This window comes from Nesoenas mayeri, assembly GCF_963082525.1.
Source record: "Nesoenas mayeri genome assembly, chromosome: 2".
Lineage (NCBI taxonomy): Eukaryota > Metazoa > Chordata > Aves > Columbiformes > Columbidae > Nesoenas > Nesoenas mayeri.
This window is the reverse complement of record NC_137543.1, coordinates 48,403,885-48,426,621: the sequence shown is the minus strand read 5'-3', so window position 1 is coordinate 48,426,621 and position 22,737 is coordinate 48,403,885. Positions and strand designations below refer to the sequence as shown.

The 22,737-nt window shown below is 39.0% G+C and overlaps 1 protein-coding gene across 1 annotated transcript in view; it reads right to left on the bottom strand.

Moving 5' to 3' along the window:
• CDH2 (cadherin 2) overlaps window positions 1-22,737 on the bottom strand; it is a gene marked incomplete at both ends in the record, with an annotated part of 114,749 nt that overhangs the window by 23,177 nt on the left and 68,835 nt on the right. The window contains 8 exons of the mRNA XM_080339082.1: window positions 1,076-1,332; window positions 3,578-3,763; window positions 4,127-4,264; window positions 8,650-8,822; window positions 9,897-10,041; window positions 11,778-11,933; window positions 13,123-13,269; window positions 15,069-15,295. Of these exons, the coding sequence (XP_080195208.1) occupies window positions 1,076-1,332; window positions 3,578-3,763; window positions 4,127-4,264; window positions 8,650-8,822; window positions 9,897-10,041; window positions 11,778-11,933; window positions 13,123-13,269; window positions 15,069-15,295 (1,429 nt within the window). The remainder of the gene's footprint in view (window positions 1-1,075; window positions 1,333-3,577; window positions 3,764-4,126; window positions 4,265-8,649; window positions 8,823-9,896; window positions 10,042-11,777; window positions 11,934-13,122; window positions 13,270-15,068; window positions 15,296-22,737) is intronic.

Here is a 22,737-nt window from a genome sequence, read left to right as displayed (position 1 = left end):
TTCTTCTCTACCTACAGAACTGTTCATACCAACTTTTATCTTATCAGAGTAACAATGGATGAAGAGTGTTAGAGTAGCACTAACTCATGTTATTCTGGCACTTGCAATATTATTTAATTTTTTAGAGGCCCCAGTTTTACTGCATGCTTCTCATCTTAATTTGAAAGAGAAGTGTCTTTCAAAATCATCCTTTTGTCTGACCAGTTTGCCCTTTGACATTAACCAAGTGCAAACCATCTTAAGTCATTAAAAATGTATATATCTTGAAGCCCTTATGCTATCATGTCTATTATGGTTATGTCCAGAAATGAGCAAAATACTAGCAAGAGTTAGCCAAAATTAAGATAAAATATAATTGTAAGAACCTTGATATTGAAAGGAAAGACAGAAAGTTAGTTCTGGAATTTCTTCCACATGACCTAAAAATGCTGTTGGATAGGCTAGGAACCCGAGTTCTGTCCCAAGGCTATTTACTGTGCTTTAGCTTTGTGGTCAATGACCATGTGTTAAACGAGGTACGTGAAAATATGCTTCAAGATTTCCATATTGTATTCACTCTTCTCATTTAGCATAGTTTTACACATTACACAAATTATGATCAAATTACAATCATAGCTATCAGTACAAGAGTTCACAGATGGGCAACAACAGCACTTTGTATTGCTGGAGCATAAAACCCTTAAAATCTGGTCAACAACCTGATGTGGTTTTGCTGCCATATCAAAATTATTGGTTAATTTACATCGCAAACGATCTTAGTTCACACAAGCATGTGCCTGCTCTGACTGAATTTACTGCGATGGCACGTAACACAGGTGCATAACTTCATTCTACCTCGATGAAGTGAGACTCAGCATTAGAAGATGACCCAGTTTATGCATGTATGAATGCTGGTCAGGTCACCTTCCCTACAGCCAAAGATCCCTTTGAAGAGAGCCACATGGGAGATACTGGTATAGCTGTGTGCTACAGTAAATGCGGTCATCTCATATACAGTCTCTTTGCTCCTTTACCCATTCTATAACACAATTATTGCATTTTAATTATTAAATAACTGTAAAATGTTTATACAGACCTCAGAGAGGTTTGCTGCATGTAACGATCCGGGTCCTGAGCAGTGAAAGTTGTCAACATGCTACCAGGTAGTAGCCCTTCTTCTTGACGTATAAGCTTAGGGTTTGGAACAAAATATGGGCTCTCATTCACATCGATGACTGTAATAGACACGGTTGCTGTTGACTGAGGAGGATGCTGAATCCCCTTAGCCAAAGGCACTTGATTTTCCGCAGCTACAGTAAGCACAAACATCCTGTTGGTCTCGAAGTCAATAGGCTGGGAAAAGCAAAGAGCAGGAAGTGTTAACATTAATTCAGAATAAAGCACTTTAAAGCACATTTTCAAACATCATTTGCAGTGCTTTTCTCAAAAATGAGCACAGATCCTAAAGAGAACTTAATCAATGTAACAGCTCAACACAAGACTGAGTTTAGGTGTTGCTTAGCAGCTGCTACGCAGTTTTGAAGTCAGAACAGCTAGAAACTTTGTAATTCTTGGATTTAACTTACTCCAGTACTGCCACTAGCACTAACTGAGGAAAGAGGTAGTTTCATCAGAAAACGATGTAGAAACCCCCAGCTTTGTGCCAGGCACTCACATGAGCAGACGTGCTTCCTGAGGAGAGAAACCTGTCTATCTCTATTATGAGGACGAAGGTTTCCTTCAAACAAGATTATGACCGTATCTAGCCCCATAGATCGGAGACTCCCATGCTCTTGATGTTTCATTAGAAAGACTTTATAATCTCAGCTAATTCCACTGCTGGTATACTGACAGCTCCCAACTTCACAGTCCAGGCAGCCTTCAGTTTGGGAACTTCTTCACTGAGCCAGAAGTCCAATTTAAGGAGAAGTAAAACCATTCTGAGGTGAGGGTTCCTCTGCCGTGCTCCACAGGGGTGAAGCATTTCCCAAGAGCTGATTAGCCTTAGCACTATGGACTGTACTCCTTGCACCGATTTCAGACTTGAAGGAATCCTGTACCTTACAGGGGCAGTTGGCACCTGATAGTATGAAGTCAGTGACAAGAGACAATCCAATGTTCCTTACAGCTTGAGAGATCAACTCATTGCACTGCCAATAAAAACTGCAGGCAGGCTTCCAGCCGTTCCCATGTCTGGCTGCTTAAAGGAGTGCTGCTGGCTAGGCTGCAGAACTGCCATTTACCACCTCAGGCTGGTTCTCCTGTGCTGTTTAAGAGCCTCTGATTTCAGATAGTATAGCTAGCCCCGCTCTGAGGAGCCCCATCATTCCCTTGCATTTGTAGGAAAAAGTTCCTTTCCAATGAGGCACCCACATGCTGCTACTCTGTTGTTAAACCAGGTCAGATGTAGTAAAGCACTCAAATACTCTGGCAGAAGAGGGCATAGAATTTGTTAAAAATAATTTTTTAAGTGAGCTAACCTATTTCAAACAAGTTAGATATCTGGAATGTTAGTCTTGTTTCCCTTTATAATATTTTAGTTTAAACTTGTACATTTTTACAATTCACTTTTCCAGACTTTTCTAGTTTGATACCATTCCTAGGTCTGAAAAAGATGCTTATGTGCCTAATTACAAAGCACAGACACTCACATAATTCTTGCTGGAAGACTGCAATAGAACAATTGGTACCTCTGGGGAAGTGCAGTTATAGAACAGACACAGTTCTTAAAAAAAAAATCTAGTGTGAATTACCACTGTAGCTGTACAAAAATTGTACTTTTTTATCACCTAGATACTGAGAAGATATAAGGAAAAAAAAGAAAAAGAACTAAGAAAATAAAAAAGTGATTTTGTAATTTCCAAATGGGAACACTGACATCTCACATTTGACTTTGTAAGTGGATCAGCCAAAACCAGAGCAGGCCAACTCAGACACAAGACACTTATCAGAGGGCCATGAGGAAAGATGGCTACTGCCTAGGCCGGTTTAATTATAGAACAACACTGTTATTATCACTTGAAGTAAGCCACCACTCAACACAGAGCTGTGTTGGCTAGAGAATGAAGACAGACTGGTTATTCTATAAATGGTATTTAAATGCACTTTTAAAAATAGCCAGTCTTTAAAAGCACCTTGTAGAAGTAGCCTCCCATCTATCACTTTATCCTCTCCGACTGTGCCTTGACTGCCTGTATCTGTTCCTTAATGGAAACATGTTGACATAAAAACCGCAGACAACAAGCGTGACTACCAAAGGAGGCCAGGAGGCAGGAAGCTGTTCCTTTATACAAGCAACAGATACTAAACAAGTGCTTTTTCACAGACTAATTTCTATCTTTTGGCAAATAAAGCTTCAAAATCTGTCATTTTCAACAACCTCGCCTGATTTAAAAAACGGATTGGTTGGAATACTATTGATAGTATAAGCAAGAAAATGCTCCAAGAGATGGATGGCCTACTTCCACAAGACAGACGGTGCCCATCCATTTTGCTCTCCAGACTTCTGCTGGCCTCAGGAGGTCACATTTTTCCCCCCTCAGTGGTCTCCCACTTGATCCATCTCTGCTTAATTCTCTGAAGCACAAGCATCTCTTACCTTCACAACAGTCACCAACCCATCATTGCTATTGGGATCGGTCAGGATGGTAAATCGACCTGTTGGGTCTCCTCCGGTCATTCGATACATCGCATTCCATGCAGGCGTGTGAGGCTGGTCTTTATCCGTTACCGTCAGATTTGCTACGATCACATCCACCCTGTTTTCTGGTACTTCCCCGTAGAACTGGGGAAAAAAGGAGAAAACATTTCACCTCAGCTGCAGAGGCATGGAAGAGCCATGCCATACTGAACATTCCATCAACATTAGGGAGCGCATCTCTCTTCACGGGAGCTCTGACAATTTATCTAACGAAGTTTACCTCAGGCCACCCAGAAAACTGATGGTTTTATTCCCTTGTCAGCTTTTGCCTTTTGGCCTAAGCAGAACACTGCACCTAAGGGATATTTGTTCTGCACATATATCAATCCTGCCTGCCAGTACGCTATTTAATAAGTAATAAATATTTACCATCTGTGAATATAATGAGAAAAGTGTTGAACAGTTATAAATATGCACATTCTTCAGTTACTCCCACCGTGTACTTACAGTCATGGCAGTGAACTCTGGAGGATTGTCATTGACATCTGTCACAGTGATGACAGCAGTTGCTGTGTTTGAAAGACCATATGTTGGGTTTCCTTCCATGTCCGTAGCTTGAATTATTAATGTATATTGTTGTACTTTCTAAAACACAAAATGACATCAACATAAGTTTTAGACAACACTAACATTACCGCAGGACAGCAGGTGCGTCTGAAATTGCACTTCGCTAAGCAATGGAGCCTGTCGTACTGTTTATTCTAGTTAGCATCACCTGAAATGACAGGAGCAAAGTTTGTGCCACAGGAATACAGCACCAGGTTGCATCCAGCTATATTGAACTACTGCTTTGTTTTCTTCAAATATCACTGAGATGAGGACAGCCTGCCTGTTTCCTACTCTCAAAATCAAAACCACTTTATACAGTTAATGCTTTTACAACAGATGTAACAATGCTTTTCAAATGGAGAAAAATAAAAATCAAGAGTGCAGTTTATCCTGAAACCGGCTAAGTCCTCAAAAGCATTTAAGAGAACTGAGCCAAGGTAGGTTTGTTGGCCAAACAGCCACAACTGCCAAGGTTTTGCTTCAGCCGAGCCCAAGTATAAAACCACTGTTGAAACTTCTTACGATCTCTATGGAAACTGAAGATGTCGAGGCTAACAGAGACTAGTAAGGGCACTGGTAGAAAGGAGGAGGGAATAACCACAAGGGCTATTTCCAGAAACGTTAAACACCCCAGCTGAAAATGGCCGCCCTTTCCCGCCCTAAAGGCCTCCTCTGCGCCCCACGCTCCACTCTCCCCTCAGGGCTGGTGCGGGGCCAGGGCTCCCTCAGGCCCAAAAAAATGTCCAATGGAGACCTGACCTCAGACTGGTGAGCTGTTTAAAAAACAAAGTCGGCAAGGTTATGTTAAAAAAAAAAATCACCTAGAAAGATGTTTTTTGTATTGAGTTGCTGAGAAGTTGATTTTAACTCATCAACACTTTCTACCGTGAAAGGCAAATATTGTGCATGATTTTTCATTTACCAGTTTGGTTTCAAATTTAGGTCTCTCCGAGCTGGGAAATGCTAGGTGTTATCATTCAGTTCTTTCCAAAAGAAAACGCACAAACATAAGAAGCTGCTATTACTCTGAAATATCACTTTCATGAATGGTTTACTAACACTGGCAAAAAAACCTTCTGGCAAAATAAAAATGCTTAAAGAAAAGCACATTTTTTTCCACTCAGTACCTTATTTTCTCCCACTGCTTAAAGACTGGGGTATATGACAGATGACTTCTCATGGAAAGTGTTTACAAAAAGGGTACTGATACACGAAATAAGCAAGGACAATTCCACTGGAAATGTCAAACTTACTTTCAAGTTTTGGCCAGACACTATGACAGACATTAGAGATCTAATAGTTGTGCACACTTCCAAGCAGCAAATATTACCCATTGAATTAAAAAAAAGGTATTTGAAATATGCTGTATGAATCTTTATCTCCCACTGAAGATGCTCATGTCCTTTTTCACAAAGGAACCCTTGCAACACACCAAATACGTATTACTCCATATGCATCCCACAGTTCTTTAAAAAAAGCAAGACTAATACTATTTATACAGAAATGCAATATATATGTTTAATAATGCATAATTATGTATACACATTCTGGCTTGGAAAACATACTTGCAAAGTGACCTTCAAAAGGCTTAAATAAATACCCTAAATGTTTCTCTCACAACACCAACAAGAGAAGCAGTGCCAAGGGAATCAAATAAATACTTCTACCATCTTCATGCAGGAAAAAAAGATATACTTTACTTATTGTTAAGCGATAAAACCTAGAGCAGTATGGAAGCAAATCTTGCAGCCAGATGATTCTATGCTAGCAAAACAGCAGGTGCTCCTGATTCATCCTGGTCTTAACACACTGATCTCAAGAAGCAAATTTCATTAAGTAAACTCCATTATTATTACATGGACACTCAACTTCTGCACAATCTGGTTATTTAATTCAAACAGCAGAAGCGTACTAGAAACTTCCTCTAAAAAGTGCCCCAAAAGATAAGCATATATGTGGTTTTGCTTGTTTTTCATACCAACGATCAACTGCTGAGAATTAAATTTCAGAAATCAACAAGCATACAAATTGGGGGAGGTGGTTCTCCTCTTTTTACTGCAGGCTGAGAAGCAGCCAGGAATAAGTTGTAGAGCATGTGTCAGCAGCCTGCACGGAGACTTTGCAGTAACACACCCAAAAATGAACTGGCAGCTTCAAGAAAGAATGCTGACCTCATCAGGTCACATCTTTCCATTTCAACACAAGCCAAATAAAAGAACACTTCACTGAATTAGCCTCATGTGAGGTAGGAATGTCAGTGTGTAAATTTAAGTAAACTGCCTGACTTCTTTGGCACCTCCAGCAGTAAGGCAGATGTTTTAACACTGACGTGAATTCCCCAGTGACAGCAGAAGAAATAAGAACAGCTGGATCTCATGAAAGTGAAAGACTTCTGCCTTTAGCTTAGTCCCCTATTTAAGCAACTCTCCTCCCATGTTAGCATAGATAATGCACTCTGCATGTTAACGTAAAATACTAGCAGATGAGGAATACTATCAGAGGAACCACACTTTTTTGAATGCCTGCAATACTTACACTTCCATAAATAATGTGCCACATAGTTTAAGAACTGAAAATTGTGCCTAGTCTTTTATAAGTCTAATTAGAGCTTTACAAAGAGAGTCAAGACTTAGAGAAAACAGTGGAATGGCAGAAGCAGGTAGATCAGCTGAGGTTCCTGGGCAACAATGAATCTTGTGCAAACAGGCACTCCCCAGCCCACTGTCAGAAGACCTGCCAGATTTAGATTTAGATCTGGCTTCCTAGATTCCTGGTTAGTTTACTTTAATTGACTTTCACAAAATGACTCAGGAAATGAAGGAAGCAGAGGAATGGCTTGGGAAGGAAACCATTTTATCTCATATTAGTCTAATTTAATATTTGAATGATTTAACATTCATCATTAATATTCAACATGTGCAAGAAATGTTTATAAATACTCATTTGGGTATCAGTACAGTGATCCATCAGGAAAACTGATGGCAAATGACAGGCCTTTTCCAGCTGTTAATAAAAGGCTCTAAGCTCCACAGACAGCTGGTTTCTTCCAAGTTAAATCACTCCGGTACAGCTAGTCACTAAGTAATAAAAGTCAAGAGTTATCACTATGTCCTTCTGAAAGTTCACCTGTCAAAGATGACCAAGGGATTTTAAAAACAAGGGCAAAGCTGCCCATCATTCTTTTAATTTAATCGGGCAATACTGTAAAGTTCAGGGTTTTCCTTTTCTCAAATACATTCTCTTCAACTTAAATAGAATGAATGTTAATAAAACTTTAAAAATTAATTGCAATATCTAACAGTCTGTTTAGCCACTTTCAAACTGAAATGCACCAGAATATTAATAGCCAACCCAGAGCATCAGAATGTATTTTTCTTCTCCATTTTAAATAAGTGTAAGCAAACAACTAAAAGCTGAGCAGCAAATCCAGTTTAAAAAAAAAAACCTCTTCAGATTTAATGAGCTAAAAATGAGGTTAGTAAAACAGAAGTTGAAACAAGACGTGTTGAAATAAGAGTTGTTTGGATTTTATAGTTTGTTTATAAAATATTGCTTATCTCTTGCGAAGTTTTGAAGTGGTTCAAAATCACAGTTAGTCCATGTGACAGATCTGCAGCTAGGAGGGAAATATTTTTATTCCCACCTCACAGATGGGTGAAGCAGAGCATAGGATCTGGCAGCCTCCTTCTCTGGTGATGGGTACAGCGAAGAACTGCCTAGATGAAATGCGACTTGCACGGAACTACTGACAGTCACTTTATTATTTAAGTTTTTGAATGTGTGTCCAGGCCTTGAGACCTATCTATAGTTTCCAATACTCACCGTTTTATTTCTTAGAAATGTGCTTTTCAAAGTTTAAAATGGTTTATTTTAATAAACCTGGTTTATTTTAATAAGCAAAATTCAGGTCAGGGAATTATTGTAAATTTAGCACAGAGCATCCAGAAGCTTTCAAATATTTACCACCTCGCTGTGAACAGCAAGAAAGAAGACAGAGGGAGGAGAGAAGCTCTCCCGGAGCTTCCAATAGAAATAAAATGTACAGCCAATTCTATTTTCCATTTAGTCTTTTCCCACAAAGCTCAGCAAGAGGAAAGTGCTGGAGCTGAGGACTGCCTCCCATCTCAGCACCCAGGCCGAGCACCTGAGGTTATCATCTGCATCACTCTGCTTTAGTGTGTACCTGTTCCTTAAAAGCAAACAGGCTTAGGAACCAAAATCCTTTCCACGAGCACGTGAAACCAGGAGCGATGACATGTACGAACACATGGCTCCAATTTTCATCCCCATGCTTTCTTCCTCTTCTCTGAGGAGAAAGTTCAAACCACGGAGCGAGAGAAGTATTTGCAAGTTACTAGCAAAAATGCGCTTCTTCACAATATTAAGTACAACCCAGCCAATGGAATTAGGACTTGCCGTACCTCTCTGTCAAGCCCAGCTGCTACAGTGATAATGTCACCAGTCTCATTGTTGATTGTAAACATGTTTGGAGAGGGGCTGCTCGGAGCCTGCGACAAGATCCTGTATCTCAGCATCCCGTTCTGTGTATTGGGATCGTCAGCATCGATGGCAGTAACGGTCATCACGTAGGTTCCTAGCAGCAGGATAAATAATTGAAGTTTATATAAACAGTTTACTCAGATTACACAAGATCACTTACAAGCATTGGTCAAAGCATGTATTAATATTTCTTTTGGTAAACTCTGCACATTCCTTCTTACTTAAAACAAACTGGTTAAATCTAAGAGTCACCAACAGAGTAATTAAAATACATAAGAGGAGATAAAAATACTTTGTGTTTATAAAATATGACATCTGCTTTTAACTGAAGAAGCTCCATAAACAATAAAATCCTACAATTCTGCCATAAATAACATTTCTGTAACAACAGAGCTCTTCGCATTTAGATAAAAACATTATTAATTGGGCCAAAGGAAATACACTTAATTTTCAGAAATCATGCACATACTGATAGTGATTGAAAATCAATGTAAATAATACTCTTTTACAAAGGCCTTTGAGACGCATGTTCTTTCCATCTCAAATGCCAAGTCAACACTGCAAAGTGAGAAAAAAAATATTTTTTGTGCTAACCTTTCTAAAAATTCATTTTGCACTACTGACAAATTAAAAAAGTGGTTTCAGCCATACCGCAAACTTTAGTTTGAGCTGATTAAAATTTTAATGAGATGTTAACAGCATTTAGTGTTTTCTTGAGAATTCAAATGAAACCGTTTCATTTCAAATCCCAGTGTTTCCAAAGCCTCTGAGATCAGAACTAGAACTGGACCTGCTGATATTTTGGAAGTTTCTTATACCCTGAGCTGTCAATTAAATGAACATCAGTGGCTATCATGAACATAACTGTAAGTACTGTGACACTATAAATAGAATTTTCAAAACCAGGAACCTAAAAGTCATATTCTGAAAGACTTCTCTGTTTCAGTTTATGTACATAATACTTTCTTCTTTTGGAAGTAATTCTACCATGTTAAAAAGTGAATTAAAAATAAGGTGAAATAATAAGACAGTATCTGAGATTTTGGTCATCACGTTATTAAAGACACCTCTGAAAGTGTTACAAGGTCTAAAGGTACCCCCTTCATCACCTTCAAAAGGTTACTGCATACCTTCCCCCACACACACATTTTGATAGCCCATGTATTACCTGGCTTTGATCCTTCAGGGACTGTCCCATTCCAAACCTGATGTAAGAATTCGGGTCTATTGTCGTTCATATCAATGACATTAATAACAATGTCAATAGGATTTTCCACCTGGTTTCCATTTACATCCACTGCGTGTGCTCTCAGCTACAAAAAAAATCATTGAAGTATTAAAATTTGCACAAAATACAGGCACAAATAGATACGATAATTGTGACAGGAAGTTTCAGGACAGACATTTTTAGCTCAGTGCATTTTGTTATCTGCCACTGCTCCCTCATATTGACCATTTGAGTCTTCGGGTTGCTAATGGAACCGCTTTTCAGGCTTCGAAACTATTCTAAGTTGCAAATTTATTTCTTTGATTTGCTGAAAATGATTTTGAGTCATGTAATTTCAATTAATACCAATGCCTTCTGTCATATACAAACCTCTTTAATAATGACTGTTAGAAAACAGACTCTAGAAATATGCAGATTTATATCAAACAGACAGCAACTTATTAACAATCCATACGGAATGAACACTGGCACCCCTTCCAAATATTCTTTACTGATAGCATGGATATGGAATAGACATGAATGCATAGGAAAAGCATACAGGATAGATTTACGTTAACTGGAACAGGAAGGTAAAGCTTGTGATAAATCACTGCCAGTAAACACACTGAAATTCCAGGATAAATTAAGCTAAAGTTTATGGACTGAGTTTCAAAGATACTGAGACACTTAAATTTAATGCCCTGATTGTCAAAAAGGACTGAGTAACTACCTTTGACAGTTAAGGTTTACCTAAATCATCTTAAATTGGACAGTCAAAAAAAAGGAACACAGAACTTTCTGAAAACATAAACCTCTGTATCCAGGTCAGAGCCTGGCAACTGTTAAGCAAAAGAGCAAGTTTCTCCCATAGCGGTCTTGCTGAAGCCCATTATATCTATACGCATATATCTTCTGGCTACAAACCTACTAGAATGGAGCAAGAGGGCATTATTAACTCACCACTCTGGAAATGACTCATTTAAATGTAAATTCCTAAGTCAGTAAATCTTGAATGCCAATGCCAAATTCTCTGTAAAAATCTTATGGATGTCGGAGCTGCTGTGCTCCTGTGAGAGTCATTCCCCCTCGCTTTCCCCTAGATGCTCCTGCTGCCTCCTCTGTTCTGGAGCAGCACTCGAAGGGCTTCTTGGAACACCAGGCAAGGAATGTTTTAATCCATGACATGCTGGAAACCCTCACTAGGAGCTGAGAGACTTCCGTAATGATTTCAGCATGGCCTCTCAAAAGCAGAGGCAAGTTTTAGTTACAGCCTGGTCTCCCCCTTTCCTTCAAACCTTTCTTTTCCACTAATACTGGAATCAGTGGTCTACTCTGGCAATTTCTTTAGAGCAAAGAATATCATTTTCATAAGCTGACAGAGCTAATTTGCAATTCCATTAAAATGCTTAGATTTGCCCCTGAAAATGAAAATCAGTAGGTTATTCTTCCCATCCATTTCTCAAATCGCAGCTGCTGCAATTCTAATAGCAGTCATGTCCTAATTTAAGTTGCTGAATTAAAAGTAAACTTTTGAACAACATACAATACAGTGGAGACTATGATCAATGGTCTGTATTTGAAATATAAGCTACAGTATCCATATTTCAATCTTTCAACATTACTTTATCTAAATACATTTAATCACTGTTTACGTACGTTAATGTATTTAAGCTGCTTAAACACAGTAAGAGTTAGCCTTTTTAAGTACAATAAATACAAATCTGCTACAAACTCTTCAAATCATATCTCATAGAAAACTAAATGCTGGCTGCTCAAGTCATGTTTGAAGCAGATGTTAATCTTCAATTTGATAATCTGATTTATGGTAAATTAAACTCTTACATGAAAAGAAGCAATCTGCTCCCGGTCTAAAGGCTTCGTCACAGACAGCTGTCCTGAGATAGGGTTGATGATGAAGATGCCTGTTGGAGGTTGGTCAGCTCCTGGGCCAGTCACACTGTACCGTAGTGAGAGGCTTTTATCACGATCGGACCTAATCTATGTGTCAAAAAAGATAATATTTACATTAGCTACAAACAACCAGCAGATGGGACTGCTGCTGAAACAATCAGCAGCTCCTTTTTCTAAACTTGTAAAAGTAATTATTCTGGAAATAGTAAAAACTTAGTGTAAAGCCTGAAGTTTTCAATTGCACTCATTGTCACAAGGCTCGTCAATACATTTTCAGGAACATAAAAATGTCCCTGCTTGTTTCTCATAATAGGATAAATTGTATGAAACCGAAAAAAATAACTATTCTTACCTTAAGCAGAATTGTTTAGAGCCTAGAGAAAGCATATACTAAATAAAATAATAAAATAAAATTTAAAAATCTGTTTTGGTTCCCCTCCACCTCCTATATCTTCCCAGACCAGCCACAGACTCTATTCCATTACTGACAGAAGCCCTTTAGAAATTCACCTTTTTTTTTTTTTCCCCAAGAATGAACTTTGGTCTCATCTTCCAAGGAAAAAAATAGAAGGGCAGTTCATCTGTGAGGATCAAGTGAATCACCAGCATACACATCAACAAAGCAGAGCAAAACTGTACTATCAACTTGGGCTAATGCTCTACCAAGTTCCAACAAATCCTTGTAGATGTTGATTATCGTCAACCAGTAACACAGCTGGAAAGTCTCTCCTGTGGAGCAGCTGTTGGAGGAGCACTGGAACAGGCTCCCCAGGGAGGTGTCACAGCCCCAAGCCTGACAGTGTTGAAGAAGAGACTGGACAACATCCTCAGACACATGGTGTGAACTGTGGGGTTGTCACATGCAGGGACAAGATTTGGACTTGATGATCCTTGTGGGTCCTTTCCAACTCAGGACATTCTATGATTCTATGGTGTTTTCACCCCTCCACATCTCGCTTCCTCCTGCCTCCTGGTGCATTCCTCCTGCTCACCCCCACACCTTTTCCAGGTAGAAAATTCCAGTGCAGAAGACTGGAGAACTTCTGATCCAGCCGAGATCCTCCTTAACCACTTAAGGAAGTCATCACAGCACTCACCACCTGAACCAAGGTCACCTTCCACCAGTACAGGACCATAGGGACAACTTAATAAAAAACCTTAGTAAGTGCAGCCCAGCCTTGCTTGGACAACGAACAAGGCATCATTTATTATACACAAAACCTCTTCAAGACCTCTCCAAGGGATACTGAAACCACATTTGTATTAACTCACTTACCCTAACTAATTCCTGAGGAAAAGGTCCTCTGGAATTTTCTGGTAGGTTGATTGGAGGAATAACCCAGTCTCTCTTCTGCCTCTTCAGAGGGCTGTTCTGCTTGGATTGTTGCCATGGAAATACAATGTCTTCAATTTTCTTTTGGTCCTTTCCCATGTACAAGATAAAATTAAGTACATGTTAGAAAAAAATTACTAGCAGACATTATAAAATAACTCAGATACGATTACATAACTGACTGAAAGGTTGTCTTTCCTCTGTGCTCATAGAACTGTTTTATTTGCATTCACAGCGCAGTATGAAAATAACCATTATTATTTACTACTGCACTGCATACTTTTCCTGTTTTCCTTATTCAAGTTGGAGGAGAAATGGAATTACAAACCATTTATAACATGGTACTACTGTGTAAACTATTCTGCACTTTCTGAAAAGTAGTTAATATTTTGCAAAATTTAATAGTATGCCTTTATGTATTTCTCATTAGCTAGAACTTCAGTTCAGGTAATGTGCTACTGTACATTAAATTTAGATCTGGGTGTACTAAAATATAATTTGAGTTCCAAGAGAAGTCTAATACATACTGGTAAGGAATGTCTCAAATATTTATGACCCCATTAAATCCCATAGAATTAATGCCATAATTATTTTAAACCTATGTCAGCCATGATGGATGCAGTAGATGACCCACTTTACACATTGGGCATTAATCCCTGCTGGGTGTCAACATTCCCTTTCTATTCCCTTCTATATCTGCACTCATTTCAGCCTTTGGATGCCAGTACACATATAGTCATGCTAGCTTGGCTTAAGGGGGGAGACAGGGTGACAAAAACGTTTTCCAATTCTTTTAAGAGAAAAACTTTTTTAAAAGCTCTAATTAAATATGCCACAGAGTAAAAACAGATACTCAGGTTCCATGACTTTACATTCTGTTAATGGCAAGGATGCCTGAACTGGATCTTTGGCAAGAACAGGGCATGCCCTAGCATACCTAAGCATCTGCTCTTTTACTAGACCTCTACAGACAAAATGACATTTCCTTTGTTAAAAACATGCCTTAAAAGATGTAAAACAATCATCAAGTAAGCAGAAAAACTGAGGCTTACGCGACTTGGGTCTCCAGTGTGTTCTTAGGAAATGCGTCTTGCATAACCATACTGCCTATTCTGACATTATGCTTAAATCTTTAATACGTGCCTATTACAGGTATGTTAATCTATGAATAAATTTGGTTCTGTATTTGTAAACTCAGCACTTTATAAGAGAAAGTAAGAAACAGCAGGCAGCAATATAACAAAGTAGTAGACCTAATACTGTTTTCCTAAAGTAAACACATTGTTATTTGGATATTGCTAGGTTTGATTTTTGTTATAGTACATGGTTTATCCTATGCCAGCTTCCAGCAGAGGGAGACTATCTTCCTTAGCAAGTAGTGCTGGAATAATGAATAATTTACAATCTCCATTTGATTATGAAGGGACAAGACAAAGCCAATATTCCCTGCCAGAAATGCTTTCTTACTACTGCTGTAAATCCACAGCTCCCATCTAATAAACATGACTGATGCATTCTAGCACAAATTTGTTTATTTCGTGGTTATATTTAACCGCTTGAGTAACTACTGTAACACTTTTAAGCAATTTAAAATAAAGAAATGACCATGTCCGACTTAAATTCAGGTATAAATCTCGAACTACACAAACAAATAGCTTTAACATAAATGAAACCTGTATACTTATACAGGCATGCTTTTCCATGCCTTAGCAAAGGTACTGAACAACAGGCTAGAAAAACATCCTTCCTGAGGCTCCAGCTTTGCATGCACTAGTTATTAATTAATAAAATACCTCATGAAGAGGTACATGACAGACAGAATAAAGTCCCCATTTTTAGGCCTGTTGCTGAGATACATTTCTCCAGGATGCATTTAGTTGTTGTTTTACCTTTTCTGAAGTCCCTGTGAAGGCTGGTTCAGGGGTTAGCTTCACTCTCATTTGCCATTCTTCCTGGGTTTCCTTGTCTTGAGCAGACACGATGAACTCTGTGGGCTCTGCTGAAAGTTGGAAGCTTCGCTCTGCATAGACCACACCATCTTCGTCTACCCTGAAATCTTCTGGCTCGCTGCTTCCAAAGTGTATTTTTTTGTTTCCATCACAGCTTCGAAACCTCACTGTAAAACAGACACAAAATGAAGAACAAAAAAAAATATGAAAAAGCAGCCCACTTGACCTCAGCCTGACATAAAATGCATTAAGAGGAAATATTCAACAGCAGAAAGACTTAACTTGTTGCTGCTATTATCACACGCAATTATGAGTTAAGAGTTGTACTTCAAGGGTCAGTCCACATAAAAGCGATATCCTGTGGAGTGCCAGGCAGAGTTTTCACCCTAAATAGACTGCCTCGCTCCCAAAGACCTGTCCCCTCAGCAAGAAAACCACTTCCCTCTACATCCTACACTACATTTCAGCCAGTTTCCAGTGCAACAGCTGCAGGGATTTGAACCTCAAGGCCTCACGAAGATCCAGGCAAGTCAATTAATTAAAAACACTCAACAAATTTGATTATGCTGCAACTATAATCACAAACGTAACTGTGCTTCCAGCTCCTTCTCTGCCAACAGGGGAAAGGCAGAAACCCAGAAGTCCTTTAAGAGATTAACTTCTGTGCTCAGCTCAGCATGCAATTCAGCTGTATCATCGCAGGTAGGTCACTTACGAGCTCTGGCCCTGAGCTTCCTCATCCCTCATCTACAAGATGGAGGCAGTAGTAAATACCTCATGGAGAAAAAAGCTAAATACTTGATTTTTTTTTTTTTTCCCTAATGCTATTTCATGTACCACACACATCCATTCATCTACTTAGGAGTTACTCCTTCTTGTTTAATTCCCCCCTCCTTCCTTTTGTTCTGTCTGAAAGACATACATTGGAACAAGAAGTCAGTAAAACCAATTGTATAGACAATGATACGAAGTGCGCAAACCAGAACTGCTAACAGGTTGCTGCTTTCTTTACGCAGTTGCTTTCAATTCCACTTATCTTCAGGGTTACTTTAAATAATAGTAGGTAAAAAAATGAAAGTGTGCTTTTATAACCATTGATCGTTCTTTAAGCATTATGAAATATTTTGATTCTATGGGCAACAGAAGTGCAAAATATCATTATGAAGGCTGTGCTGAAATGCCCACAGTGAAGATGAAATGAGGCCTTATTCCTTGTATCAGTTATTGGACTTTATACATTGTGCTAAACCACGCACAAACTATTTAGCTTCCAAACCCAAAGGTCCCTCTCAAGAAAAATCACTAGTAAATGTCATGGATCATATGCTTTTTTCTGTAATGCACTGTTTCCAGGAAGGTACTGAGAAGAAGAATCATACCTTTTTGTATTTGAACTCCAAGGATCAAGCTAATGTTCAGATGGCATATGAAATTTGTTTCCTTATTGCAGCCTTTTAGCTATCCAGAATCCCCCTCTTCCCTCCTCCGACAGAAAAGACTGTACAAAATACTTCTTTGAAAGGGACCATCACGTACAAGAATGAAACAAAGCACAGCATGCCTCAAAATAAATGGTAAGACGTCAACCTTCTCAAAAGTGATCTTCCTGGGCTGGGCAGGGATAATGCTCTTGCCAGATGGCTCACAGAGTTTGAAGTTCTCCCCCTGTGAAACACCAGCCTCACCTCAAGGAGAAGAGCTGGCTATGTCCCACAAAGCACTGAACCCAGGATGAACACATCTGCCTGGGTAAAAGGCTGAAGCCTCAGTGCTAGGGCTTCTCTGGTGGCTCTCCTGGTATACGTTGCCTCAGGTCTTCCTCATTAGCCGTGAGACTGCTTCACATATATATTATTCTCTAGGCAATCCATATTGCTCCTCAAGTCCATCCCACCTGCTCCATAAAGTACAACAACCGACTTCCTTTCCTATTGATTTACAGACTGCATATCTGAACAATTTGGAGAAGGTGACAGAACCTCTGGTTTGCTGTTCATGTGGGAGGAGAAAGTTGACGGGGAGAAGGTGCACTTCCCAGATGTTGACAATCCAATGATCTCCCACTTTTTTCAATACAGAGCCTCACGCGTTGACTCAACTTACCACGATGGTATGCTGAAACACAACAGTCAACTGAGAAAACACATGATCCTAAGCCAAGGATATAGAACTACCAGTTAAAGCAACTATACCAGTCCCCAGAAATCATTACCACAGTCCTAATTCTGTAATTTTGACTAGCCCACCTTGAGAGCTGGATATTCTATATTGTTTAAAAATTCTATAGTGTTTAGCTGGATATTCTATATTGTTTAATAACCAAGGAGAGTTCACTCAAAAGTCACTACATCTAATGATTTAAGAACTTACTGACTGGACCACCAAATAGCTCTGCTCTTACTAAGGTTCAAAGGCACAGACTGCCCATACTCCAGGAATGGAGAACGCTGAGCCTCCTCCAAGCATCAACGCTGTTCACAAACAAAACTCTCAACAGTTCTTGTTAAAAGATTAAAGGAAAAAAAAATCAGCCAGTAATATACCCCATAGCTCTGTGCCTCTGCTGACCTCTCATCTCAGCTACAGCTGCTCTCCAAATCTGCTCTTAAAAGTGTGTCTTGACCAAAACGACAAAGAACCAGCCAGATTCACCTCTGGCTCTTCTCAGACTTACTTCTGAAAAGCAGGGAGTGGGAAAGAGAATTAATATTAATCTAGACTTTGAGCATTACTGTTTTTCGAAAAAGTGAAATTTAAAATGAATATTACAGTCATTAGTGCCCAAAACTCAAATATATCACAACAATATTTTCTAAAAAAATATTTCCCAACTATTGCACAGTAACATAATATATTCATTTTTTATATATTCAAATCCACAAAGAAGAACATTTCTTTCCTCCCATCTTCTTACATATGGATTCCAGTAGCCAAAAAAAAATCAAGGAAAAAACACCCTGCTAGCCACTGCATTGATATTCCTCTTCCAGGCAACTGTAGATCATGAAATTCAATGAAAATCCCTTTCCTTTGACAGTATCCTGGTAAAAATGTATAAAATTGTCAATGCTTTGCGAGAATTATTCTCCCTTTGCAAGGAGCACACATTAACAAATTATATTCAAGTATAACCATCCATAATTAAATTACCTTGACAGAGTACAGGTTGTGCAGTAGCTAGTCTCCCCCCAACTGGATGGTTATCAGTCTTGTAAATTCGATTTAAATCACTTTGCTTCATTTTTCAGTGTTCAACTGGCATAAACAAGGAGCAATTTCTCACTGCAGGTTCTTTAGGCAAATATTTTTGCAAAACTATGACGTGATTTTTTTTTTTTCACTGAGAATAATGACTATTTACACCAACCGTGTTCTTTCTAACAATGACAAGGAAGGAAGGTATGCTTTCGAAAAGTCAATTTCTGTTGACACATCAATAGTGGAGATTCTTTTCATTTTAAAAAGTGTTAACCAGATACACTATAGAACATCTAGTCACTTTATCAGCAAGTATCTTATTTTTCTTTTTAATAACATTCTCCACATGAATGACCAGATATGAGTATCACATGATCAGTAAAAACAGCTTTTTAAGTATTTCTGAGTATATTCTGCACCTTCTGAAAAGTATCTGCTTTTTAAAAAGATTTTTAAGCATACTATTTGAAAGTGCTATGATGTATTCAGTCATGATCTGAAATACAACTATTTTGTCCTATCAGAACAATAATATGTACACCAGCTTTGACACGTGGGAGTAAGTTTAATTAGTCCACATGCTTAAAACAAGACCAGGCACATGGATTTACAAAACCAGATCTTTGAACAGAAGAAAAATCATATTTCGTATTAGCGTATGATTATTATTAAATGTCATCTACCCGAACTGTGCAAAACATCTGACACTGTCTTGCATGACATCCTTGTCTCTAAATTGGAGAAACAGGGATTTGATGGATGGACCACTCAGTGGATAAGAAAGTGGCTGGATGGTCATGCTCAAAGAGCTGTGGTCAACAGCTCGATGTCCAAGTGGCAACCAGTGACAAGTGGTGTTCCTTAGGGGTCGGTATTGGGATCGGTGCTATTTAACATCATTACTGGTGACACGGACAGTGGGATCGAGCGCACCATTGGCAAGTTTGCCAATAACACCAAGCTGTGTGGTGCGGCTGACACGTCAGAGGGATGGGGGCCTTGACAGGCTTGACAGGTGTGCCCATGTGAACCTCATGAAGTTCAACAAGGCCAAGTGCAAGGTCCTGCACATGGGTCAGGGCAGTTCCAAGCACAAACACAGGCTGAGCAGACAATGGATTGACAGAAGCCCTGAGGAGAATGACCCTGAAGGTGCTGGCTGATGAGAAACTCAACATAACCCAGCAATGTGTGCTTGCAGCCCAGAAAGCCAACCATATCCTGGGCTGCATCAAACTGTGACCAGCAGGTTGTGGAAGGAGATTCTCCCCCTCTACTCCCTTCTTGTGAGACGCCACCCTCAGTGCTTTGTTCAGCTCTGAGATTCCAACATAAGAGGGACCTGTCAGAGAGAGTCTAGAGAAGGGCCACCAAGATGGTCAGAGGGCTGAAGCGCCTCTCCTATGAAGATAGGCTGAGACAGTTGGGGTTCTTCAGCCTGGAGAAGACAAGGCACTGGGGAAACCCTATAGCAGCCTTTCAGTACCTATAGGGGTGCTAAAAGAAAGCTGGAGAGGGACTTCTTACACAGGCATGTAGTGATACGACAAGGGGCAATGGCTTTAAACTGAAAGAGGGTAGATTCAGATAAGGAAGAAATTCTTCACTATGAGGGTGGTGAGACATCAGACCAGGTTGCCCGGAGAAGCTGTGGATGCCTCATCCCTGAGAGTGTTCCAGGCCAGGCTGGATGGGGCTTTAAGCAACCTGGTTTAGTGGAAGGTGTCCCTGCGCATGGCACAGCAGTTGGAACTAGATCATCTTTTAAGGTCCCTACCAAAAAAAAAAACATTGCATGATTCTATGATTAGAGCCTAGAAAAAAGACTATTAGTGTCCTAATGTAGGAGTCTTGTCCTAAAACCAAGACAAGTGTAATCTATTAAAAAAGAAAAAGAACCTCTGTGAATACAACATTCTAAAATGAAAATCTACAGCTCTGTGCTATTAAAACAAGCTTTCAAGTTAACACTCTTGTATGGAAGTAATTACAACGTATGTATGCATGTGTGATGTACAAAACATTAAGAACTAAACGTGGAAATCAATTTAAAGTGCACTAGAGAGCTACACCAATCACACTCAGGTTTAACGAGATGAATGATTCTTAATGCCTATAAAACACGTTTAACTTCATGTACCTTACTAGTAATCTTCAACTACCTAGAATAATTTCTCAGACAATAAAAAGCATTTTTCAGCTACTCATGCTGGTTTGCACTCTCTGACAATCTGTTTCTCCTCTTTTTATCTTAGGCAAATAACACCAGAATTACTTGACCCAAGGCCTGGACATAGAATAATATAATGGGTTATATTATTAACATCATTTTTGGTGAAAATATTAATGTACTATACGGAATATTAATACCGAATTTTCATTACTTGCTTTGCTCCCAAGACAGTTGCATTGAGTTTGCCATCTGGGTTTCTGCACTTTGAAAATACCTACTTAACTTCTAGATAACATCCACATGCATACAAACAAACAGGAAAGTGTATTTCCTTCTGTGAATTTGCTGGAACAGGATCAGTCCCTTGAATGTTATTCTCAATGCCTAAGTGTCAACCTCAAGGCTAAGACTCACTTAGAGGACATTATGGAAATCACAACAAATTCCCAGTGCTAGCATCATCTGCACTCCAGCAATACAGTTAAGAGTATGCATCATAAAATGAAAAACCCAGGTCTATGTAATCCATTCAGGATCACTCTGCAGCAGATAAAATAAATAGAATAAGAAAGTAGCTTACATACAACTACCTGCCAGATACCACTTTTACCTTTGACAGAACAAGAAATTATATGGAAACATTCTGGTTGAACTGTCTAGCTATCTGCATACTTAATATCTGAATACAACCTTCTCCAAGAACACTCTGTATTTAACAAGTCTTCCTACTTTTCAGAGAGAGAAACTGTAGAAAACTGCACTAAAATACACTAAAAAAATTAACTACTTTATAAATTAGTCATTTATTCAGACTGGTTACTTCTCTATCTGTAAGGTGATCCATTAGTCCTACTAACACAATGCACATGCTCATATTTCAGCTCATGGCTTGTTAGAGTGGCATGTGAAATGCCCATGAGACATCCTTCGTTACAATTATAGATAACCTTCAAGAAAAATAGGGTTTTGACATCATGGTGGACTATTACAATCACAAAGTGAACTACATTCTAACTTGCCTTTTCTATCACCAGCAGCACTTTTAAAGTGGGTCTGATTTTAGAACTTCCTGAGACCAGCTTAAAAACATTATTTAATTTTTCATTTTTTGATACATGGGTTGGTCTACAGCAGCCAGGAAAATGTCTTCTTCTCACCTGTAAGTTGAAAAATTAGCTACAGAAATTGCTGATGCAAAATAAATATGGAACATAACTAGGTTATTTTAGACAACGACATTTACTTACCTGTACAATTCAATTTGCCATTATATCCTTTAGAGATACTTCAGTACACCAGTGTTGTCGCTAATGGGTTCTTCTAGTCTTTTTTTTCTAATTCCCTTTTCTTTTTTATGTTTATGTTCATGCACTGAAGTTTATCCCATACTCCAGACCATCTAGAAGAAATCTCAAAGTGCCACTCAATTTGAGCCTTCTTGGAGTAACAAACCTGCGACACTTTAAAAGAAAGCCTGGCTGTCAAAAGGCAGCTGCCTACCACTTTGTAAAAGGCAAGTCTGCTAATTCAGTAATTGCTTCCGAAAACCTCCGCCTTTGTGCCGAGTATTCTGCCCCCCCTCAGCCCATGCTGAGTAGAAGGCTACTTCAGTGGGTCATATGAAACCAATGGGAGCTTTGCCACTTACCAAGGGCCAGATATGGCCATTTGCTTCTAAATCCTGTTTTCACTTGACTTCACAAGCTTTGCAAACTCGTGCCACGTGAAAGCCAAGCTATGAAGCTTGCAAGAGGTGAGAAAAAGTTACACCAGAATATTTCAACTGAGAGAAAAACTGGCGCTATATTCACGCTATTTATCAACTTTAGGTGCTTCACAATCTGACTCACAGCAGCTTAACTTCCCATATTTCCATGCTGTGCTGTTTGCTTAATCATTTGTCTATTCGGTTAGGAAAACAATAATTAAAAGGAAAAGTGATTTGCAAGAGTTATGGTTTAATTCATACTTTACACTTATTTTATTAATTGAAAGCAGTTCTGGAGTGATCTACAGCAGGCATTAGGTAAAACCTAGTACTAATATATGACTTTACTCTATGGAATTAAGATGCTAAGTGAGTGATCTACTGGAGAAAAGCTATAAAGTTGTATGATATGCTGGTAAACATAATTTGTGCTGGTTAGTGCAACTAACATTCATCTAACGTAATTAGGAAATATTAAAACCCAGGGCATACTCCGTTCTACATTAGAGGACAGCCTCCTCATAAACCAA